The 20,222-nt window shown below is 41.6% G+C and overlaps 1 protein-coding gene across 1 annotated transcript in view; it reads left to right on the forward strand.

The window, feature by feature from the left end:
• Positions 1 to 4,288: 4,288 nt before the first annotated feature.
• Positions 4,289 to 20,222, forward strand: part of LOC311149970 (histone H3.2-like) — a gene marked incomplete at both ends in the record, with an annotated part of 35,256 nt that continues 19,322 nt past the window's right edge. The window contains one exon of the mRNA XM_084187186.1: positions 4,289 to 4,369. Coding sequence (XP_084043312.1) covers positions 4,289 to 4,369 — 81 coding nt within the window. The remainder of the gene's footprint in view (positions 4,370 to 20,222) is intronic.

Consider the following 20,222-nt stretch of genomic DNA (forward strand, 5'->3'; position numbering starts at 1 on the left):
ATTTGGTGTGCTCTACTTGAACATGTGCTTAGAGTTTTGAAACCACTGCCTATATGATGAGCTGTTGTATTTTTTTTTTACCACATACTTATGAAAATTGCACCGGTTGAGAGATGATGGCTCTCTGAGCCTATGGTGAAGAGTACTTCTGATCCAGCAGGTGGTGCTAAGATCCCTCCCTATATTACTTGAATGATGAGTTGACTTATTCCTTATAGCTCCTAATGATTTTAAGGCCAGTGTTGGCAAACATTGCTTCTGCTCCAGCAGGTGGCCATGAAATCCCTCCCTGTATGACTTGACTGACCAGTTAGTTGATGGACTCCTTATATATGATTTTAAGCAGAGTGTTGGCCACATGACTTCTGATCCAGCAGGTGCCTTTTATTTCAACGCCTCAGGCAAGTAAAACGTGCAATACGTAGCTTTTAGACGGGTTAGTTAACAACATACATGTTGAGAAATGTAGAGGTGCGTGTATATAATAAGCCATTTAACAGACGGTTTTATCCAAAGCGACATACAGTCATGTGCGCATACATGTTTACGTCCCGGGGATCGAACCCACTACCCTGGCGTTACAAGCGCCATGCTCTACGAATTTAGCTACAGAGGACCACGAATAAATATATCAATTGTGCCTTTTTGATGGAAATATGGAGGTGGGATTTTGGAGATCAAGTCATAATTTACGCGCTCTCTGCGAATAAGGCGGGCCAACTGGATGTCCTAGGACACGATGGTCACCCTCTTTGCGTGGATGGCACACAGTTTGGTGTCCTCGAACAGACCGACCAGGTAAGTCTCGCTAGCCTCCTGCAGGGCCATCAGGGCGGAGCTCTGGAAGCGCAGGTCGGCGATTTTTCTCCACAGGTGCTGGAAGGGCACAATGCGGATGAGCAGCTCAGTGGCCCTTTGGTAACAACGGATCTCTCTGAGACACGGTGCCGGGCCTATAACTGGGAGGCGCTCCTGCGCGCAGACTTGGCGTTGAGCTGTTTCCTATAGGCTTTGTCAAGGGTGGATTTGCAGTCGGAGTATAGCCTCGAAATGCCCATGTGAAATGTATAAAGACGGCAGTGGCATCTGCTGATTGGACACCATCTCCCCACCACCCCGATTGGCCCATTGCGGAGGACTCCTCTGTCGGTTACTGGAAGGGATGCTTTGCTTCTTTTTTTTAGGACCGCGCGCCCATCACAATACACTGGGCGCCCAAAACAATAGTCCACTAAGCGCGTGCGTGCAATAGCACACTGCTGGCCCTTTGCGCGCAATAATAGTCAAGAGTGAAATCTTGTGTTATATTTTAATGCTAGCCTGTTATGGCAAACGAGGCCAATGGTACACTGCCTGCACACAACTACACACTGCGCGACGACAAAAGCACACTGTGCGCGCGCAACAGCACACTGACGGCCCTTTATGCGGAATAATAATCTCCAAAGTCCAGAGTGAAATCTTGTGTTCTAATCTAATGCTTGCCTGCTATGGCAAACGAGGCCTAGTAGGTGTTATTGTTCATTCATGGCCTCATGTGGGAACATGATATAGTGCCATGTATGTAAGAAATAGTCGACATAATTGTGTATACACCCACTCAATTGGTTAGCTCTTAAAATAGCCTTTGGAGGTTGAGTTGTCAAGTTGAAGCCGCAGTAGCGATTTTACTTGGCTTTGACGGTCTTCTTGGGGAGTAGGTAATGGGGGCTTCTTGTTTGCACGGGCAATGTCTCCGGCCAACTCCAGGATCTCAGCAGTCAGGCACTCGAGCACGGCAGCCAGGTAGACTGGTGCGACAGCACCCACTTGGCGTAGTTGCCTTTGCGCATCAGCCTGGGCATCTCTTAATCCATCTTGATTTAAATGTTCATGTAAAATGTGTTCCCAACATTGAAAAATGTCTGTGTTTGTGTGTTATTTTTTTTCCCAGCAAGATGAAGGGGGTGATGTCCTGCAGGACCTAGCACAACATGTAAGGAAAATTGTTGTGTACTAACCTGGGATATTTACGTTAAGGATTATGTTTACCAATCGATGACAGTATTGACTCAATACGGGGTTTGCTTTCCGCTATCCGTCGCCGTTTAAATGTCTGACATATAACCGTGCTCGAGAAAACCACAGGTAGCATAATGTTTTTCAGCAGATTTTGTGCGTTTCTGTGTGAAAAGACACAAATTTATGTGCTACTTAATTCGTGCGAAAAGACAGCAATTTAACACACATAACCATAAACGGATAGCCTATTTTTCTTTATTTTCTTTATTATGGCTAATTAAACGTTATGAATATACAGAAATGTTGTCTTTATTTAATAATGTTTCAAACATTGTAGTTGTATGCCTATGTACTGTTTCAGATTTTCTGAACATCATTTGTGAGAAAATACACACATTTACGTGCAACTTAATTCGTGGGAAAAATTGTTTTATTAATGCTAACGCTGTTTTCTATGCTTGATTTCGATTAATACTTTGGGATACTGGTGCACTTTTGGTCAGAAAGGCCCCTTTTCCGTGTAGGCAACAGTACACGATTTTCTTCGTAATGCATTTCATATTTCGTAGAGTCTAAATTACACAATTTTCTTCATTATTCATTTAATACATTTTAAAGAGGCTAATGTAAAAATAATGAAATATGTCGGCTTTCAATTATGGCACTTCCAAGGCCTTTCTATTGTGGTTATGTCAATCATATTATATACTTAGGCTATTGTAACGCGTTCAACCAGTTAGCAAGTCAGAAATGTCCGTTTCCTAGTACCGACTAGCACTTGAATGCTGTATTATGCCAACTTCACATTCTCGTGGAAAATGGGAAGTTGTAACTCCCACATGATTGTGTTCAAGTGGTTTTCAAGTCGGAACAATTCTTAAACCAATAAGATTGGCAACAACATTTTCACTATTTCTCACTTGTAATTCCTACTTGGAGGGTCTTTCAAGTGAAACTTCCCAGTCGGAACTAGGTATTTCCGATAACTCTGATAGCACCCTGAACACGACATTAATATGTGTGATCGACAACAGTAGGGTCTGGGTCCCGGCGTGTCCAGTCCCCATACCCATTCCATAGGAGTGAGTGTCAGTAGTCTACTATATGTCCGTGCTATGTGAAGTAAGTATGGTGATTATTATTAAGGTTCTGGTCGTCTGAGATACCAACAAGTAAGGCTATACAACATACAATATCAATGAATATATATTTTCTCCAATTAGTGTATTTGAGTTTGTTCTGTCGTTTCTGGATGATTTAATTGAAATTGCAACCAACTTTCTATGGCTTGTTTTAGATATAGTGATATTTGAGAGATTATTTCATTTCAAATAACTGAAAGTGAGAGGTTGTAATTTGAATAAAGGGGGGAAATGCCATTACTGAACATGTGGTGATTAGAACAAAATATTTCACTCTTGACTTTGGCGAATATTATCGCGCGGCAGTGTCCTAATGCCTGCGCGCAGTGGACTGTTGGCATCGTTTGCCATAGCAGGCTGGCATTAGATTAAAACATAAGATTTCACTCTTGACTTCAGCGACTATTATTGCGCATAAAGGGCCGGCAGTGTACTTTTGCGCGCACATTGTGCTTTTGCCTGCGCGCAGTGTAGAGTTGCATCCGTGCAGTGTACTATTGGCCTCGTTTGCCATAGCAGGCTAGCATTAAATTATAACACAAGATTTCACTCTTGACTTTGGCGACAATTATTGCGTGTAAAGGCCGGCAGTGATCTATTGTTTTGGGCGCGCAGTGTATTTTTGCGGGCGCACGCAAAGTGAATTGTTTTTTGGCGTACAGTGTGTTTTATGGGCGCGCAGTGTATTGTTTTGGGCGCGCAGTGTACTGTTTTGGGTGCGCGGTCAAAAAAAAAGAGAAGCAAAGCATCCCTTCCGATAGCCGCCAGAGGAGGCCTCCGTAACGGGCTAATCGGGGTGGTGGGGAGATGGTGTCCAATCAGCAGATGCCACTGCCGGCTTTATACATTTCACATGGGCATTTCGAGGCTATACTCCGACTGTCTAAGAAGGAAGCTAGCGCCATGGCCAGAACCAAGCAAACCGCTCGCAAATCCACCCGTGGCAAAGCCTACAGGATGCAGCTCGCCGCCAAGGCTGCGCGCAGGAGAGCCTCCCCGTTACAGGCCCGGCACCGTGTCTCAGAGAGATCCGTCGTTACCAAAGCTCCACTGAGCTGCTCATCCGCAATGTGCCCTTCCAGCGCATGGGGAGAAAAATCGCCCTGTTCTTCAAGACCGACCTGCGCTTCCAGAGCTCCGCAGTGATGGCCCTGGAGGAGGCCAGCGAGGCTTACCTGGTCGGTCTGTTTGAGGACACCAAACTATGTGCCATCCACGCAAAGAGGGTGCATATCGTGCCCTAGGACATCGAGCTGGCCCGCCTTATTTGCAGAGAGCGCGCGTAAATTATGAACTGATCTCCAAAATCCCACCTCAATATTTCCATCAAAAAGGCATAATTGATCTATTTATACGTGGTCCTCTGTAGCTCAATTGGTAGAGCATGGCGCTTGTAACGCCAGGGTAGTGGGTTCCATCCCTGGGACCACCCATACGTAAACATGTATGCGCAAATGACTGTAAATCGCTTTGGATAAAAGCGTCTGCTAAATGGCATATTATTATTATATACGCGCACGTCTACATTTCCAACCACTTCGCCGGGAAAGAGCGATGCTACCGGCTACGGAAGAGACACCAAGGGCCGGGTGAGTCCATTCAAAGCTACTTGGCTAACCTGACGGATTTGGCTAGCTCTTGTAACTACGGGACACTTCAGGACGAGATCATCAGGGATCAGTTGATAGAGGGGACGTTATGTGAAAAGACATGGGAGAAACTGCTTTTGGAATCGGATAATTTACAACTAGATGGAGCTATTAAAATAGCACTCCAGGTTGAAGCGGCGTTGGAATGCTCTTCAATGCTAACAGACAGCTCTGCAGCATACACTCGGCCCCCAGCCATTCTCACACAGCAGCTTCAGCCCGAGCAGGTGCACTACAACGATCACGCGCTGCGCACGCCCTCCCACGTCGATAGCTGCATGGACACAGACACCGGCATGCCCGTGCAGCAGGCACACAGACAAACCAACAGAAGTAGCTGTGGCAACTGTGGGGCTAGCTCTCACAATTCAAGGGCTTCAAACTGCCCAGCCCGTGGGAAAATATGCAAGAACTGTTCAAAATACAATCACTTTGCGAAAGTGAGTGTGTCGTTCGGCCCCTGCTACTAGCTCGAAGTTGTCGATCATCCAAGTGTCAGACTGGGTCCGAGCCCGACGGCCTCAGCAGTACAACAAAATGCCCTCATTCTGGTCGGACCCCTTGCAGGTCAGTCGACAACTGGGGCCCGCCATATTTCATGATGAGCAATGGATCACGCTGGCACGCCAGCCGCCACAGAAAAGTCCCTGCCCCGAGGAACACGAAGGCACACAAAACAGACATGCAGGCCAGAGACGCCACCGGATGGACCTCCTCCACCACTACCACCCGAGCCCCAGCCTCTGTGGGCTCCCCAAGGGCCAGATCCACAAGCGGTGGCGGATGAAGAAAGGCCTATGCGGGCACGAACTCGCCCTGCTTATCTGAGGGACTACTTAACCTCTTTTCATTCTTAGGCTCCGTTAGGTGTCTTAGTCAACCTCCAGGTTAATGGACTGAACTGGCTAGTTTGGAGAGTCCATCCGTTTAAGGGTTAATGTTTATTTCTTACAGGTATCACTCTAGGTTCTTGCCCTATGGACATTTTATATATGGTACTGTCAAAGTCGCGTCAATTCAAATCTGGTATCAGGAACAAAAGAGGTCAACACGACTTCTAAGGTATACTAGTTATTTTAATTAATGCAAAAACCTTCAATGGTAAATATGATGTTTCGTATATACGGGCTCTCTGATATGCCTCGCAGGACATTCCAGACAACTAACTAATTGTTCCAGAAAACAATACCCAAATACTCTGACAGAGGAAGTTTCCCACTTCTCTGCTGGCCAATTAGAGTAAAGACTTGAGTGGTTTAAACTTTCTCAGCCAATCCGTTGATGCAGGGGGTTGGTCTCATCTCTTCGGCGCCATTTGTTACACACTTCAGCCAGGCACAAGATTATCATAACAACCTATCATAGTGAGAAGAGCCAGCTCCCTTAGACATCATTCCTAGTCAAAGGAAGACTCATAGATCACAAAGAACCAGTATCTAATTTTACCCCCTAAAGCAGCTCTTCACATCAATCACAGCCTTCCCAGGTGTCACAGCCTACATTAGCCCAGTCAAGACTGCATTCTTTCTAAGTTAGTCATCCCATCAGTTTAGGAGAATAATAAATCCCCAATAGTCCCCCTTTTCACACCTCATAAGGTGTGATTCAAAAAATAAGAAAACACAGATTGTCATTCATTATAATACAATACAAACAAAAAATCACACTTTTATTAATAGGCCATAATGATACTAAAAAATTCAAACCCTCAGTCCATCTACACCCCACTTGCAAATTGTTACCAGTCACCAAGGAACTTCAAACCATCACATAAGAAAAGACAAACATTCACATGGTTAACTTGATTAATAAAGCATAAAACACAGGATTAATAGAACACAAAACATAAGACTATTAAAACATAAAACACAAACAGAGAAGTATATTTTGGCCCCCTTTAGACACCCTCTAGTGTCACTCCACCAAGCCTGGTAGGTCATATCCTCCATTCCTAGGTTGGAGTCCAGGATTGGGCCTTATCTCACCATCTGTGGGAAATCACCTTCTCCATCTCCTTTCTCACCAAACCTCAGACACAGGAAATAAGACAACATCCACAAAGAACAAGTATACCCATAGAAGCTATAACTTCACCCAGAATAGTTACAACAATAGTTTTCCATTTACCAAATATGTTATCAAACCAACCGTTTATGGAGCTATCAATATCAGATCTCTCAGCCAGTTTGTTTGTCAGTGTAGTTACTCCCATGAAGCTCTTTTGTCACTGACCCGTCCGGTGCTATATTGTTTGAGGATGAAAATACAGCACATAGATCCAAACAGAACACAAACTCCGCCCCTCTCAGCCAAAAGCATATCTAAAGCTATTCTATTCTGCCTTGTCATTAAGATAGTTGCCGCTGTCTGCTCATCTAATCCCTTTATTGCATCACAAGTGTGGTTTATAAATCTTTGCTGGTTATAGTAAATATAATTTATCCAATCTACGTTTTTATTAATTGTTGACCACCAAAAAATACTTTCAAACTCAACTGCGATCTGATTCCTAGCTTTGAATTGTTCTGGAACCTCTCGAGGTACTCCTACCCCATCAAAGGATCCTTTCATCAAAGGATCCCGGGAGGAGGTCCTACTTTCTACGTGACAACTCACCAGTCTCTGACACGTTTGATTGTTTACATATGTAGTTGAGTTCACAATCAGTTATCACCACACAACCATCAGATGTCAGCACGGGCCTGGTTTTAGTTCCTACAATCCTCTGGCTGCAACAAAGAGGAGAGATTAGTCATGTTTTCTTTCAGTTGTGATATTCTCTGTGTAGGAGCAGAGCTAAGATGCCCTACTCTGTATCCTATCTTACTAGTCCTAGAATAACAATTAGAATCCCCTGAGACTTCAAACTGAGGCAACCTAGGTCGGAATGACTTTGTTATCGGGGGATACTGATAGTTCAAGTTACTACAAGACTCTTTCACCACATTCCCAGGTGGCGTGTATGGAGGATATACCTGTTTTTGCGTACTTCAGACTTTCAGACAGTACCTACCCTTCTATGGGTCGCACTGCCATTTCTGGTAATTCCCTACCCTCACAACACTACACCTGTCCCCAAATTGTGTATGGAGATTTACATATCCCCCACACTCTTGATATGAGCAACTACATAGTCCCAGGATGTACACGGCGACACACATACAGTGATGTCCTCCCCTAAAGTCCCTAATCTTCCCATTTCCCTACGTCTAGCTGTCTCCTATGCCTTCATAGACTGTGCTCAGGTATTATTCTATCAACTTGTTTTAGGTTAACTACTACTTTCTGGCTGATCAGAAGGGTTTGAGTGTGTTAGGAATATGGCCCCCAAAATCAGACAGCTACCTACCGTCAGGAGACCTGTGAATCCCCACCCTCGCCCTGAGAACATGTCAGACGCCAACCCATTACTTCACCTTCTACCAAACTCACACAGGGATGATCAGACAGGGTAAGGGAATCTTCGTTAAGGAGCCAACCCCCGAGCCCTAATGGTGATCGGATCTTTCTCCTAACTCTGTGTTTGTTCATCAGGTGTAACTGGGTTTACCTTTTTGCAGTGTGTGACTTGCACCCAGATGGATCTAATAGGACTTGATAGGGCCTTTCCCAACAGGCCTGCTTCCAGTTTTTCTTCTTTTAGGGACTGGATCCACACCCAGTCTCCTGGTGTGATAGAGTGGGTCACCTTCTCCTTTAGTTCACCTGTGGGGCACAAAACCTCTGACATACGGGTGTGGTTAATAAACTATCTTCACACATACATGTTCAGCTCTCAATTTCTATTGTTGTTTTTTCATTTTTATTTAATCCTATCATTATTATTTAATCCTATCACTATTATTTAATCCTATCATTATTATTTAATCCTATCATTCCCCCTTTTTGACACATGATTTGCCCATGTGTCAATATTACCACCTTTCTAAACCATCCTTATGTAATTTATCATCCTATTGCCATGCCTTTCATTTTTTAGATTATCTTTTGCTTCTTTATTGCTGCTCCCACTTCCTTTGTCTTTTATGGCAGATAAATTCAACTTTCATCCAGTTCAGAATCATTTAGTAATCCAATCAATCAATCTCTTATCTTGTAAAAACACTTATGTTTAGTTCAAACTCTGTTCTACCCAGGCTCTCCCGGGCTTGACCTGAAGACTAATTGTTGGACATGACAAGTCTATTTTTTAAGTCACCTAAGTCTTCTGTCTAGCAACAAAGAATAAAAATCTCTATGTTCATGATTAACCCAGTTATATCTAATAGCCCACTATTAGGGATGTATTATTCTTCTAAACTGATAGGATGACTAACTTAGAAAGAATGCATTCTTGACTGGGCTAATGTAGGCTGTGACACCTGGCAAGGCTGTGATTGATGTGAAGAGAAGATAAGGATTGTGTCTTCAAATACAAGACTATAATGGTTCATTGTGATCTATGAGTCTTCCTTTGACATGGGAATGATGTCTAAGGGAGCTGGCTCTTCTCACTATGACAGGTTGTTATGATAATCTTGTGCCTGCTTGGAGTGTGTAACAAAGGGCGCCAAAGAGATGAGACCAACCCCCTGCATCAACGTATTGGCTGAGAAAGTTTAAACTGCTCAAGTCTTTACTCTAATTGGCCAGCAGAGAAGTGGGAAACTTCCTCTGTATAGTATTTGGGTATTGTTTTCTGGAGCAATGTGTTAGTTCTCTGGAATGTCCTGCGAGGCATATCAGAGAGCCCGTATATACGAAACATCATATTTACCATTGAAGGTTTTTGCATTAATTAAAATAACTAGTATACCTTAGAAGTCGTGTTGACCTCTTTTGTTCCTGATACCAGATTTGAATTGACGCGACTTTGACAATTGGTGATACCCGTCGTGATCTGGTAGAAGGGACTTCGCTGGATACTTTCCGGCCCATTGGTCACCTCTTTCATTGGACTGTGTTTCACAAAAAGTCCGGACAAAATTAAAGGTAAGCAGATGCCTATTGTTAAATAACTGAAAATCTGCAAATTGGCTTTATTCAAATTAATTTTGTGAAACAACTGTCTGATGTAAGTGAACTAAATTATGAAACTATTATGAGTAGACAAGCACAATATTGTGACATGCAAACCTTTGCTAAATGTGATGTTTAAAAAACCATGGTACCAGAGAGTATTTGTTCTATCGGCAAGGTCCGTAACTACGAGGGTACGGCTAGGTTCGGAGAAAATACTGACATCTATCGGCAAGGTCCGTAACTGCGAGGGTACGGCTAGGTTCGAAGGTACAGGGATTAATTGGCTTAGGTAATTGCTATCGGCAAGGTTCGTAACTACGAGAGTACGACTAGGTTCGAAGAATTACACCGGCAAGGTCCGTAACTGCGAGGGTACGGCTAGGTTCGGGAAATTTTAGATAATACTGGTGACTGGCAAGGTCCGTAACTAAGGGTTGCGGCTAGGTTCAGCACAGTGTTTTGAATAAAATAGACGCGACTGTAATACTGGTGACTGGCAAGGTCCGTAACTAAGGGTTGCGGCTAGGTTCAGCACAGTGTCTTGAATAAAATAGAAGAGGCTGTGTGCCCAAATAGATTGTGTGTGGAACATGGGTGTAATTGATGACTGTGTGACATATTTGACTGTATGATAGGATTATGACTGTGTATTGTGAGTGAGGGCGATAACTGTGCACTATTTTTGCTGGGTGATAACTGTATACTACGCTTAACTGTGTACCATTTTTGGCTGTGAATACAAAGAATATTTTAAAACAGTAAATAATGAGAATTACAAATAGGAAATAAGGTTTAAATTGTGCAAACGTTAACAAAAAACACCCATGGGAGGTACTATAAAAGTTAGACAGTGCGAGTGTTGTCGTATGCATGAAAGTGTGAATGATAAACCTGTATATCTTGATAGAAAACAAATTGGGAATCATAAGACGTCTGTGGCTGTCCAAACGGTATAATTTGGGAATAACTGTTGGATTTGTGGTTGCTTAAACCATATAACCCGTTAAAAACAATTGGGAACATAAAGCTAAAGTGATGAATTGTGTGACTGAACTAAAACGGTTGAATTCATATATTGAAATATAACGTTTGGTGTTTGAAATAGCATAATACTGCTTTTGAATAGTTGTGTCGAAACAATTCGGTTTAGTATTTGATTTGAGGTTTGATGTTTGACATAGAATAATACTGGTTTTAGGTGCTTGGTTTGGGCTACTTGGTTTATTATTTGATCTAACGTTTGATGTTTGACCGTGCAAAATACTGGTTAAACAATTAGAGCGAAATAATTCGGTTTATCGTTTAAATATAAACATGCACCAACTTTAACTAATTAGGTGGGGGAGAATCACCGAAAATTGACCAGAGGTATTAAATTCCCGGGGATGCCAGTTATCTCTGTGATTTCACACTTAAAACGTTCCATATAAATGGTTTTGTGAAAGGTACAATTAAGCTGAGATTAAGTCTTTCCTAGTGATTGAGTTGTCTAAAGAAAATCCTTTGATAGGGATCCAGTTGCTTCTGTGACTTCACATAAGTATAAGGTTGTGTGAAGGGTGGCAGTTGAACTGAGACTATGTTTTAGGACGCTCTGGTAACCTAAATTTTTTAAGGTATTGTATTCTAATTGGCAGTTTTGTTTTGCTGTGTTTATATTTTAACGTGTCTGTGTTTTTATGTATTATAACGTGTAATGGATGATGGGAAGTTATAGTGAGACTTATGAGACCGAACACCAATCTGTGGAATTGAGTGAATTTGACCTAGGGTTTCAGGAACCGGGGACTGGGGAGACTGATATTGAAGTTGTGCATGATTCTAGAACAAGCGTGAGATAACTAAAGCGTGGTGTGTGCTGTGTGTAGAGATTACTGCATTGGTATATGTGACTGGAATTCTGATTCTTATGATAATAATTGCATTACAAATTATATAAATTAGCCTCTTTATATGCGAGGGTGTCATACATGAGATAAGTCTGTATTTGCTACCGATAATACATCCAAGATAGAGAAAGCAAGATGGCAGGACCAAACATAAACATACCCAAATTCAATGAATACATAGAACAACGAATGACAGGGAGAGTAATGCCAGGTCCACCAAGGGAGGGAGGTCATATGCCCGCCCTTGATGTACAACAGATAGAAATGACTGATTATGTGAAGAAATTGACGGAATTTTCTGCAGCACTCTCTTCTCAGGCGCAGAAGGCCCAAGAGGGGGAGCTGTCGGGAAGTACGCTGACACTGAAGGTAAACGTGGGAGGCTGGGTGAGGGTTAAAGTCCACAAGAGAAAGTGGCTGGAACCCAGGTGGACTGGATCGTACGAAGTGAAGGAGGTTACTTCACACTCAGTCCAGGTCAGAGGTAAATTAGGCGCACACTGACACCATCTAACTCATTGCACACCAGCCCCCACTCCTTCTAGATCACTGACAGAAGTCAGGGCTGATTTGAGCAGCGAGAACCAATCCTGACAACACAATGAAGAAACCCTTATGGGAACAACAATCTCACTCAGGGTGAAGAAGAACTTTTTCCCCCTGGGAGAGATTGGGAGTGTCTGAATGTTTGTATGTATGTTTTCTGATAGGAATTGGACTCCTGCTGGGCACTCCTTATGAGGTGTTGTTCTTTTACATTACATTTGAGTCATTTAGCAGACGCTCTTATCCAGAGCGACTTATGGGAACAATTGGGGTTGAGTGCCTTGCTCGAGGGCACATCGGCAGATTTTTCGCCTGGTCGGCTCTGGGATTGTAACCGGCGACCTCTCGGTTGTTGGCGCGGCGCTATTGGTTACTAAACTGCCAGCCGCCCCATATGAGTTTAAGATTGTGGCGTTGTTGGATAATATGATGGCGGAATAAACTGACCATAAGTAATGTTGTTTTAGACGTAATGTATAATATAGTACAAAGCAAATAGAGGGTTAAATCGAACTAATTATCATGGTAGAGCTAACGTAGTACAGTGAGGGAACTTCATTTTGTGTCAGAGGGTAAGATGAGATCATTAATGGTACTATTAGTGGAAATCTATTTATCATTTCAAGGCATGGAGTAATAATCTGCATTTATGAGTGTGAATTCCACGGCTGCTGTGTTGATTGAATGGGTACGATGGAGTATTTGGTTTGGTAATGTTGAATGGAGTATTTGTAGCGAGCGTGTTTAGGGGGTAAATAGAAAAACTAAATTATACAATAGGGAATCAAAGAGAGAGATAGTTTTTTGCTAAGGTGAAAGCTACTGCGATTTTCATTTGGTGACGTCACTTGCTCTATGAACTGGAAGTAGTTACTTTGAGAGCATCGCAGATGGTGTGAAGTGACTGGCGTTGTCCCTGGTTCGAACACAGGTAGGGACAGTAGACAAAGCTTTCGCAATGGGGCTATATACCTGAAAGGTTGAATTAGATAGCTTAAATAGAAGTATTCTAGGAAAGTCTATGTAAATATGTTATAAGGTTACCATGCGCTCTCCCCGAAGGAGCAAGGGGAGGGTGAGAGACAGTATAGTTCAGATGATAAGAATGTCATTAAGCGTATGCTGACCAGCGATAGCAAGTATTTGTTTTATTAATTAGGGCATAATCAGAGAGAACAGTTAAATAAATGGAATAGCGAACTGAAATGGCTTAGCTGGGAAATATTTTTTTGGGTACATTTTAGAACGATAATGTATTTTGGTTAAGTGGATGCAAGTGACATTGGCTGTTGTGATGGGGGAATAGCGCCAGCCTGTGGTGGGTTATGGATTTGTTACATAAACTTATATTTTGGACTGGGGCGATAAAATAGGCTACAATTGTAGCATAATCAGAAAAAAGACACAATTTAGTGTGAAATAGATATTACAATTGTTGTTGATAGTTGTTACGGTTATTATCATTGATCCAGTAATGATATAAGGATAGTAGAGGAAGGCAGGGGATTTAATCTCATTTAGGGAAGTTATATTAGAAAGAAAATACCATTAAATGAGGGAACATTTGATGTAACTGTGATTATATTGGCTAAAAACTCAAATATGACATATACAGGGAGTACAGGAACAATAGAATAGAAGACAGGTTTTCCTAGGGGGTTGAATAAATAATTGATAAATGGATAATTTGAGATGAGATCACATGTAGCAGAGTTAGGGTAATCAATTAAATAATCATAGTATACTCGAGGAATTTTGAGTGGTTTAATGGATTAGTTAGGAGGAATTAGAATGATACAAACAATTATTGATGGGTTAAGACTGGGAATATCTATCATGTTTTGTGTGTACTACCATCTTTAGAATATCACTAGGAGAAAGAGATTAGCTTATCTCAGTTAGGCAGAATTTAGGTCATAAAAGTGAGCTATCAAATTGAGTGAGGCCTGGCTATTTGTGATTGTTGTTTTTTCAAATTGGGTTAAAATGGGTTCACAGAGCCAGAGGCTGTACAGAGAAAGGTGGAGCCCCCATGGTGCCCTAGTGAAAGAACATTCAGAGGAATGTTTATCACTAGGTAAATATATAAAGCAAGGGAAGAACATTACTGACTGGCAGAATATACCAAATGGGGATCAGTATGGCCACTCCACTGGGAGATATAGAATAAAGTTGAATGGGAGAGCAAAAACCCAGCCCAGTGTCCATCTGGAGATAAGTTTTAACGGATGACAGGAAGAGATTTTCTTAACTCAGGAACAGGAGGGTGAGTTAGCAGCAATTCTGTTCAAATTATGGTCACAAGGACAACAGATGTAGGACTAATAAAGGGGGTAGCTCCAGTACAAGTGATTCCTCAATCCGATAATAGACCATACCAAAAATGATACTATGAAACCAGAAGCAATAAAAGGGATAACACCTACATTTGAGCATTTACTTAAGGGAGGGGTGATAATTCCTGGAGATGTGGTACAATGCAACTCTCCATTATTTCCTGTTAGAAAGGAGGCACCTAGCGCCGACTGGAGGATGGTCATGGACTTACAGTTAGTTTAATAGAAATATCATTCCCAGAGTTCCATGTGTATAAAATCCACATACATTGATGAACCAATTGAAACCAGATAACTCCTATTTTACAGTGATAGATTTAGCTAATGCTTTCTTTAGCATCCAAGTTCATCCGGATAGTTAGGGGTGGTTTGGCTTTACTTTTCAGGGAAGGAAATGGACTTAGGCTAGGATGCCTCAAGGCTACTCAGAAAGTCTTACAATCTTTGCCCAGGCTATAACTAATCATTTGGGAAAGTTTGAACCTAGGGAAGGAAACAAATGTTAGTTTATGTAGATTATATTCTATTGGCTAATCCCACTCAGGAGGGATGTAAGAGGGATACAATCCAATTGTTAACCTTCCTGGAAGAACAGAGACACAAAGTGAGCAGAAAGTAACTTAAACTTTGGTAGATCGAGGTCATTTACCTAGGACACACTATAACACAGGAGGGGAGAATGTTAAACTCATCCAGGAAAACTGCTATATTTGGAGCGCCAAAACCGTTAAAACAAAAAACAAATGATGAGCTTATTGGTAATGATAAAGTGCTGTAAAGTTAGCGTACTCCATTATGTACTGCATACAGGTAAATTAAGTGATCTTAGCTATGGGAAGGCAATGGCAGCCCATGGTAAAGTAATTTGGAACTCTAAGGAGGCATACATACATCAGGGATGTAATCCAAATGGTAGAGAGTAACGAGGGATATGACATTGGTAGTGATTTAAAGATGATGAGGTTTTTTGGTGGGCTATTAGATATAACTGGGTTAATCATGAACATAAAGATTTTTATTCTTTGTTGCTAGACAGAAGACTTATGTGACTTAAGAAATAGACTTGTCATGTCCAACAATTAGTCTTCAGGTCAAGCCCGGGAGAGCCTGGGTAGAACAGAGTTTGAACTAAACATAAGTGTTTTTACAGGATAAGAGATTGATTGATTGGATTACTAATTGATTCTGAACTGGATGAAAGTTGAATTTAGCTTCCATAAAAGACAAAGGAAGTGGGAGGAGCAATAAAGGAGCAAAAGATAATCTAAAAAATGAAAGGCATGGCAATAGGATGATAAATTACATAAGAAATGGTTTAGAAAGGTGGTAATATTGACACATGGGCAAATCATGTGTCAAAAAGGGGGAGTGATAGGATTAAATAATATTGATAGAATTAAATAAAAATACTTAAAAAGAAAAAACAACAATAGAAATTGAGAGCTCAACATGTATGTGTGAAGATAGTTTATTAACCACACCCGTATGTCAGAGGTTTTGTGCCCCATAGGTGAACTAAAGGAGAAGGTGACCCACTCTATCACACCAGGAGACTGGGTGTGGATCCAGTCCCTAAAAGAAGAAAAACTGGAAGCAGGCCTGTTGGGAAGGGCCCTATCAAGTCCTATTAGATCAATCTGGGTGCATGTCACACACTGCAAAAAGGTAAACCCAGTTACACCTGATGAACAAACACAGAGTTAGGAGAAAGATCCGATCACCACTATGGTCCGGGGGTTGCCTCCTTAACGAAGATTCCCTTACCCTGTCTGATCATCCCTGTGTGAGTTTGGTAGAAGGTAAAGTAATGGGTTGGCGTCTGACATGTTCTCAGGGCAAGGGTGGGGATTCACAGGTCTCCTGACGGTAGGTAGCTGTCTGATTGTGGGGGCCATATTCCTAACACACTCAAACCCTTCTGATCAGCCAAAAGTAGTAGTTAACCTAAAACAAGATGATAGAATAATACCGGAGCACAGTCTATGAAGGCATAGGAGACAGCTAGACGTAGGGAAAGGGGAAGATTAGGGACTTTAGGGGAGGACATCACTATATGTGTGTCGCCGTGTACATCCTGGGACTATGTAGTTGCTCATATCGAGAGCGTGGGGGATATGTAAATCTCCATATACAGTTTGGGGACAGGTGTAGTGTTGTGAGGGTAGGGAATTACCAGAAATGGCAGTGCGACCCATAGAAGGGTAGGTACTGTCTGAATGTCTGAAGTACGCAAAAACAGGTTTATCCCCATGCAAACCACCTGGGAATGTGGTGAAAGAGTCTTGTAGTAACTTGAACTATCAGTATCCCCGATAACAAACTCATTCCGACCTAGGTTGCCTACGTTTGAAGTCTCAGGGGATTCTAATCGTTTTTCTAGGACTAGTAAGATAGGATACAGAGTAGGGCATCTTAGCTCTGCTCCTACACAGAGAATATCACAACTGAAAGAGAACATGACTAATCTCTCCTATTTGTTGCAGACAGAGGATTGTAGGACCCAAAACCAGGCCTGTGCTGACATCTGATGGTTGTGTGGTGATAACTGATTGTGAACTCAACTACATATGTAAACAATCAAACGTGTCAGAGACTGGTGAGTTGTCAAATAGAAAGTAGGACCTCCTCCTGGGATCCTTTGATGAAAGGATCCTGTGATGGGATAGGAGTACCTCGAGAGGTTACAGAACAATTCAAAGCTAGGAATCAGACCGCAGTTGAGTTTGAATCAAGTATTTTTGTTGGTCAACAATTAATAAAAACTTAGATTGGATAAATTATATTTACTATAACCAGCAAAGATTTATAAACCACACTTGTGATGCAATAAAGGGATTAGATGAGCGGACAGCGGCAACTATCTTAATGACAAAGCAGAATAGAATAGCGTTGGATATGCTTTTGGCTGAGAGGGGCGGAGTTTGTGTTCTGTTTGGATCTATGTGCTGTATTTTCATCCTCAAACAATATAGCACCGGACGGGTCAGTGACAAAAGAGCTTCATGGGAGTAACTACACTGACAAACAAACTGGCTGAGAGATCTGATATTGATAGCTCCATAAACGGTTGGTTTGATAACATATTTGGTAAATGGAAAACTATTGTTGTAACTATTCTGGGTGAAGTTATAGCTTCTATGGGTATACTTGTTCTTTGTGGATGTTGTCTTATTTCCTGTGTCTGAGGTTTGGTGAGAAAGGAGATGGAGGAGGTGATTTCCCACAGATGGTGAGATAAGGCCCAATCCTGGACTCCAACCTAGGAATGGAGGATATGACCTACCAGGCTTGGTGGAGTGACACTAGAGGGTGTCTAAAGGGGGCCAAAATATACTTCTCTGTTTGTGTTTTATGTTTTAATAGTCTTATGTTTTGTGTTCTATTAATCCTGTGTTTTATGCTTTATTAATCAAGTTAACCATGTGAATGTTTGTCTTTTCTTATGTGATGGTTTGAAGTTCCTTGGTGACTGGTAACAATTTGCAAGTGGGGTGTAGATGAACTGAGGGTTTGCATTTTTAGTAACATTATGGCCTATTAATAAAAGTGTGATTTTTTGTTTGTTTTGTATTATAATGAATGAAGATCTGTGTTTTCTTATTTTTGAATCACACCTTATGTGGTGTGAAAAGGGGGACTATTAGGGATTTATTATTCTTCTAAACTGATAGGATGACTAACTTAGAAAGAATGCATTCTTGACTGGGCTAATGTAGGCTGTGACACCTGGCAAGGCTGTGATTGATGTGAAGAGAAGATAAGGATTGTGTCTTCAAATACAAGACTATAATGGTTCATTGTGATCTATGAGTCTTCCTTTGACATGGGAATGATGTCTAAGGGAGCTGGCTCTTCTCACTATGACAGGTTGTTATGATAATCTTGTGCCTGCTTGGAGTGTGTAACAAAGGGCGCCAAAGAGATGAGACCAACCCCCTGCATCAACGTATTGGCTGAGAAAGTTTAAACTGCTCAAGTCTTTACTCTAATTGGCCAGCAGAGAAGTGGGAAACTTCCTCTGTATAGTATTTGGGTATTGTTTTCTGGAGCAATGTGTTAGTTCTCTGGAATGTCCTGCGAGGCATATCAGAGAGCCCGTATATACGAAACATCATATTTACCATTGAAGGTTTTTGCATTAATTAAAATAACTAGTATACCTTAGAAGTCGTGTTGACCTCTTTTGTTCCTGATACCAGATTTGAATTGACGCGACTTTGACACCACCAAAAAACCTCATCATCTTTAAATCACTACCAATGTCATATCCCTCGTTACTCTCTACCATCCCTGATGTATGTATGCCTCCTTAGAGTTCCAAATTACTTTACCATGGGCTACCATTGCCTTCCCATAGATAAGATCACTTAATTTACCCGTATGCAGTACATAATGGAGTACGCAAACTTTACAGCACTTTATCATTAACAAAAAGCTGATCATTTGTTTTTTGTTTTAACGGTTTTGGCGCTTCAAATATAGCAGTTTTCCTGGATGAGTTTAACATTAGCCCCTCCTGTGTTATAGTGTGTCCTAGGTAAATGACCTCGCTCTACCAAAGTTGAAGTTTCTTTTTGCTCACTTTGTGTCCCTGTTCTGCCAGGAAGGTTAACAACAGGATTGTATCCCTCTTACATCCCTCCTGAGTGGGATTAGCCAATATAATATAATCTACATAAACTAACATTTGCTTCCTTCCCTAGGTTCAAACTTTCCCAAATTTTTAGTTATAGCCTGGGCTAAGATTGTAAGACTTTCTGAAACTAACTGTAAGTCCATGACCATCCTCCAGTCGGCGCTAGGTGCCTCCTTTCTAACAGGAAATATTGGAGAGTTTCATTGTACCTCATCTCCAGGAATTTTCACCCCTCCCTTAAGTAAATGCTCAAATGTAGGTGTTATCCCTTTTATTGCTTCTGGTTTCATAGTATATTGCTTTTGGTATGGTCTATTATCGAATCGAGGAATCACTTTTACTGGAGCTACCCCCTTTATTAGTCCTACATCTGTTGTCCTTGTGACCATAATTTGAACGGAATTGCTTCTAACTCAGCCTCCTGTTCCTGAGTTAAGAAAATCTCTTCCTGTCATCCGTTAAAACTTATCTCCAGATGGATACTGGGCTGGGTTTTTGCTTTCCAATTTAACTTTCTTCTATATCTCCCAGTGGAGTGGCCATACTGATCCCCATTTGGTGTATTCTGCCAGTCAGTAATGTTTTTCCCCTGTTTTATCCAATTACCTAGTGATAACCATTCCTCTGAATGTTCTTTCACTAGGGCAACATGGGGGCTCCACCTTTCTCTGTACAGCCTCTGGCTCTGTGAACCCATTTTAACCAAATTTGAAAAAACAACAATCACAAAGAAAGAGATGAGCTAATCTCTTTCTCCTAGTTATAATCTAAAGATGGTAGTACACACAAAACATGATAGATATTCCCAGTCTTAACCCATCAATAATTGTTTGTATCATTCTAATTCCTCCCAACTAATCCATTAAACCACTCAAAATTCCTCGAGTATACAATGATTATTTAATTGATTACCCTAACTTTGCTACATGTGATCTCACCTCAAATGATCCATTTATCAATTATTTATTCAACCCCTTAGGAAAACCTGTCTTCCCTTCTATTGTTCCTGTCCTCCCTGTAAA

This window comes from Coregonus lavaretus (assembly GCF_964263955.1).
Source record: "Coregonus lavaretus genome assembly, chromosome: 22".
Lineage (NCBI taxonomy): Eukaryota > Metazoa > Chordata > Actinopteri > Salmoniformes > Salmonidae > Coregonus > Coregonus lavaretus.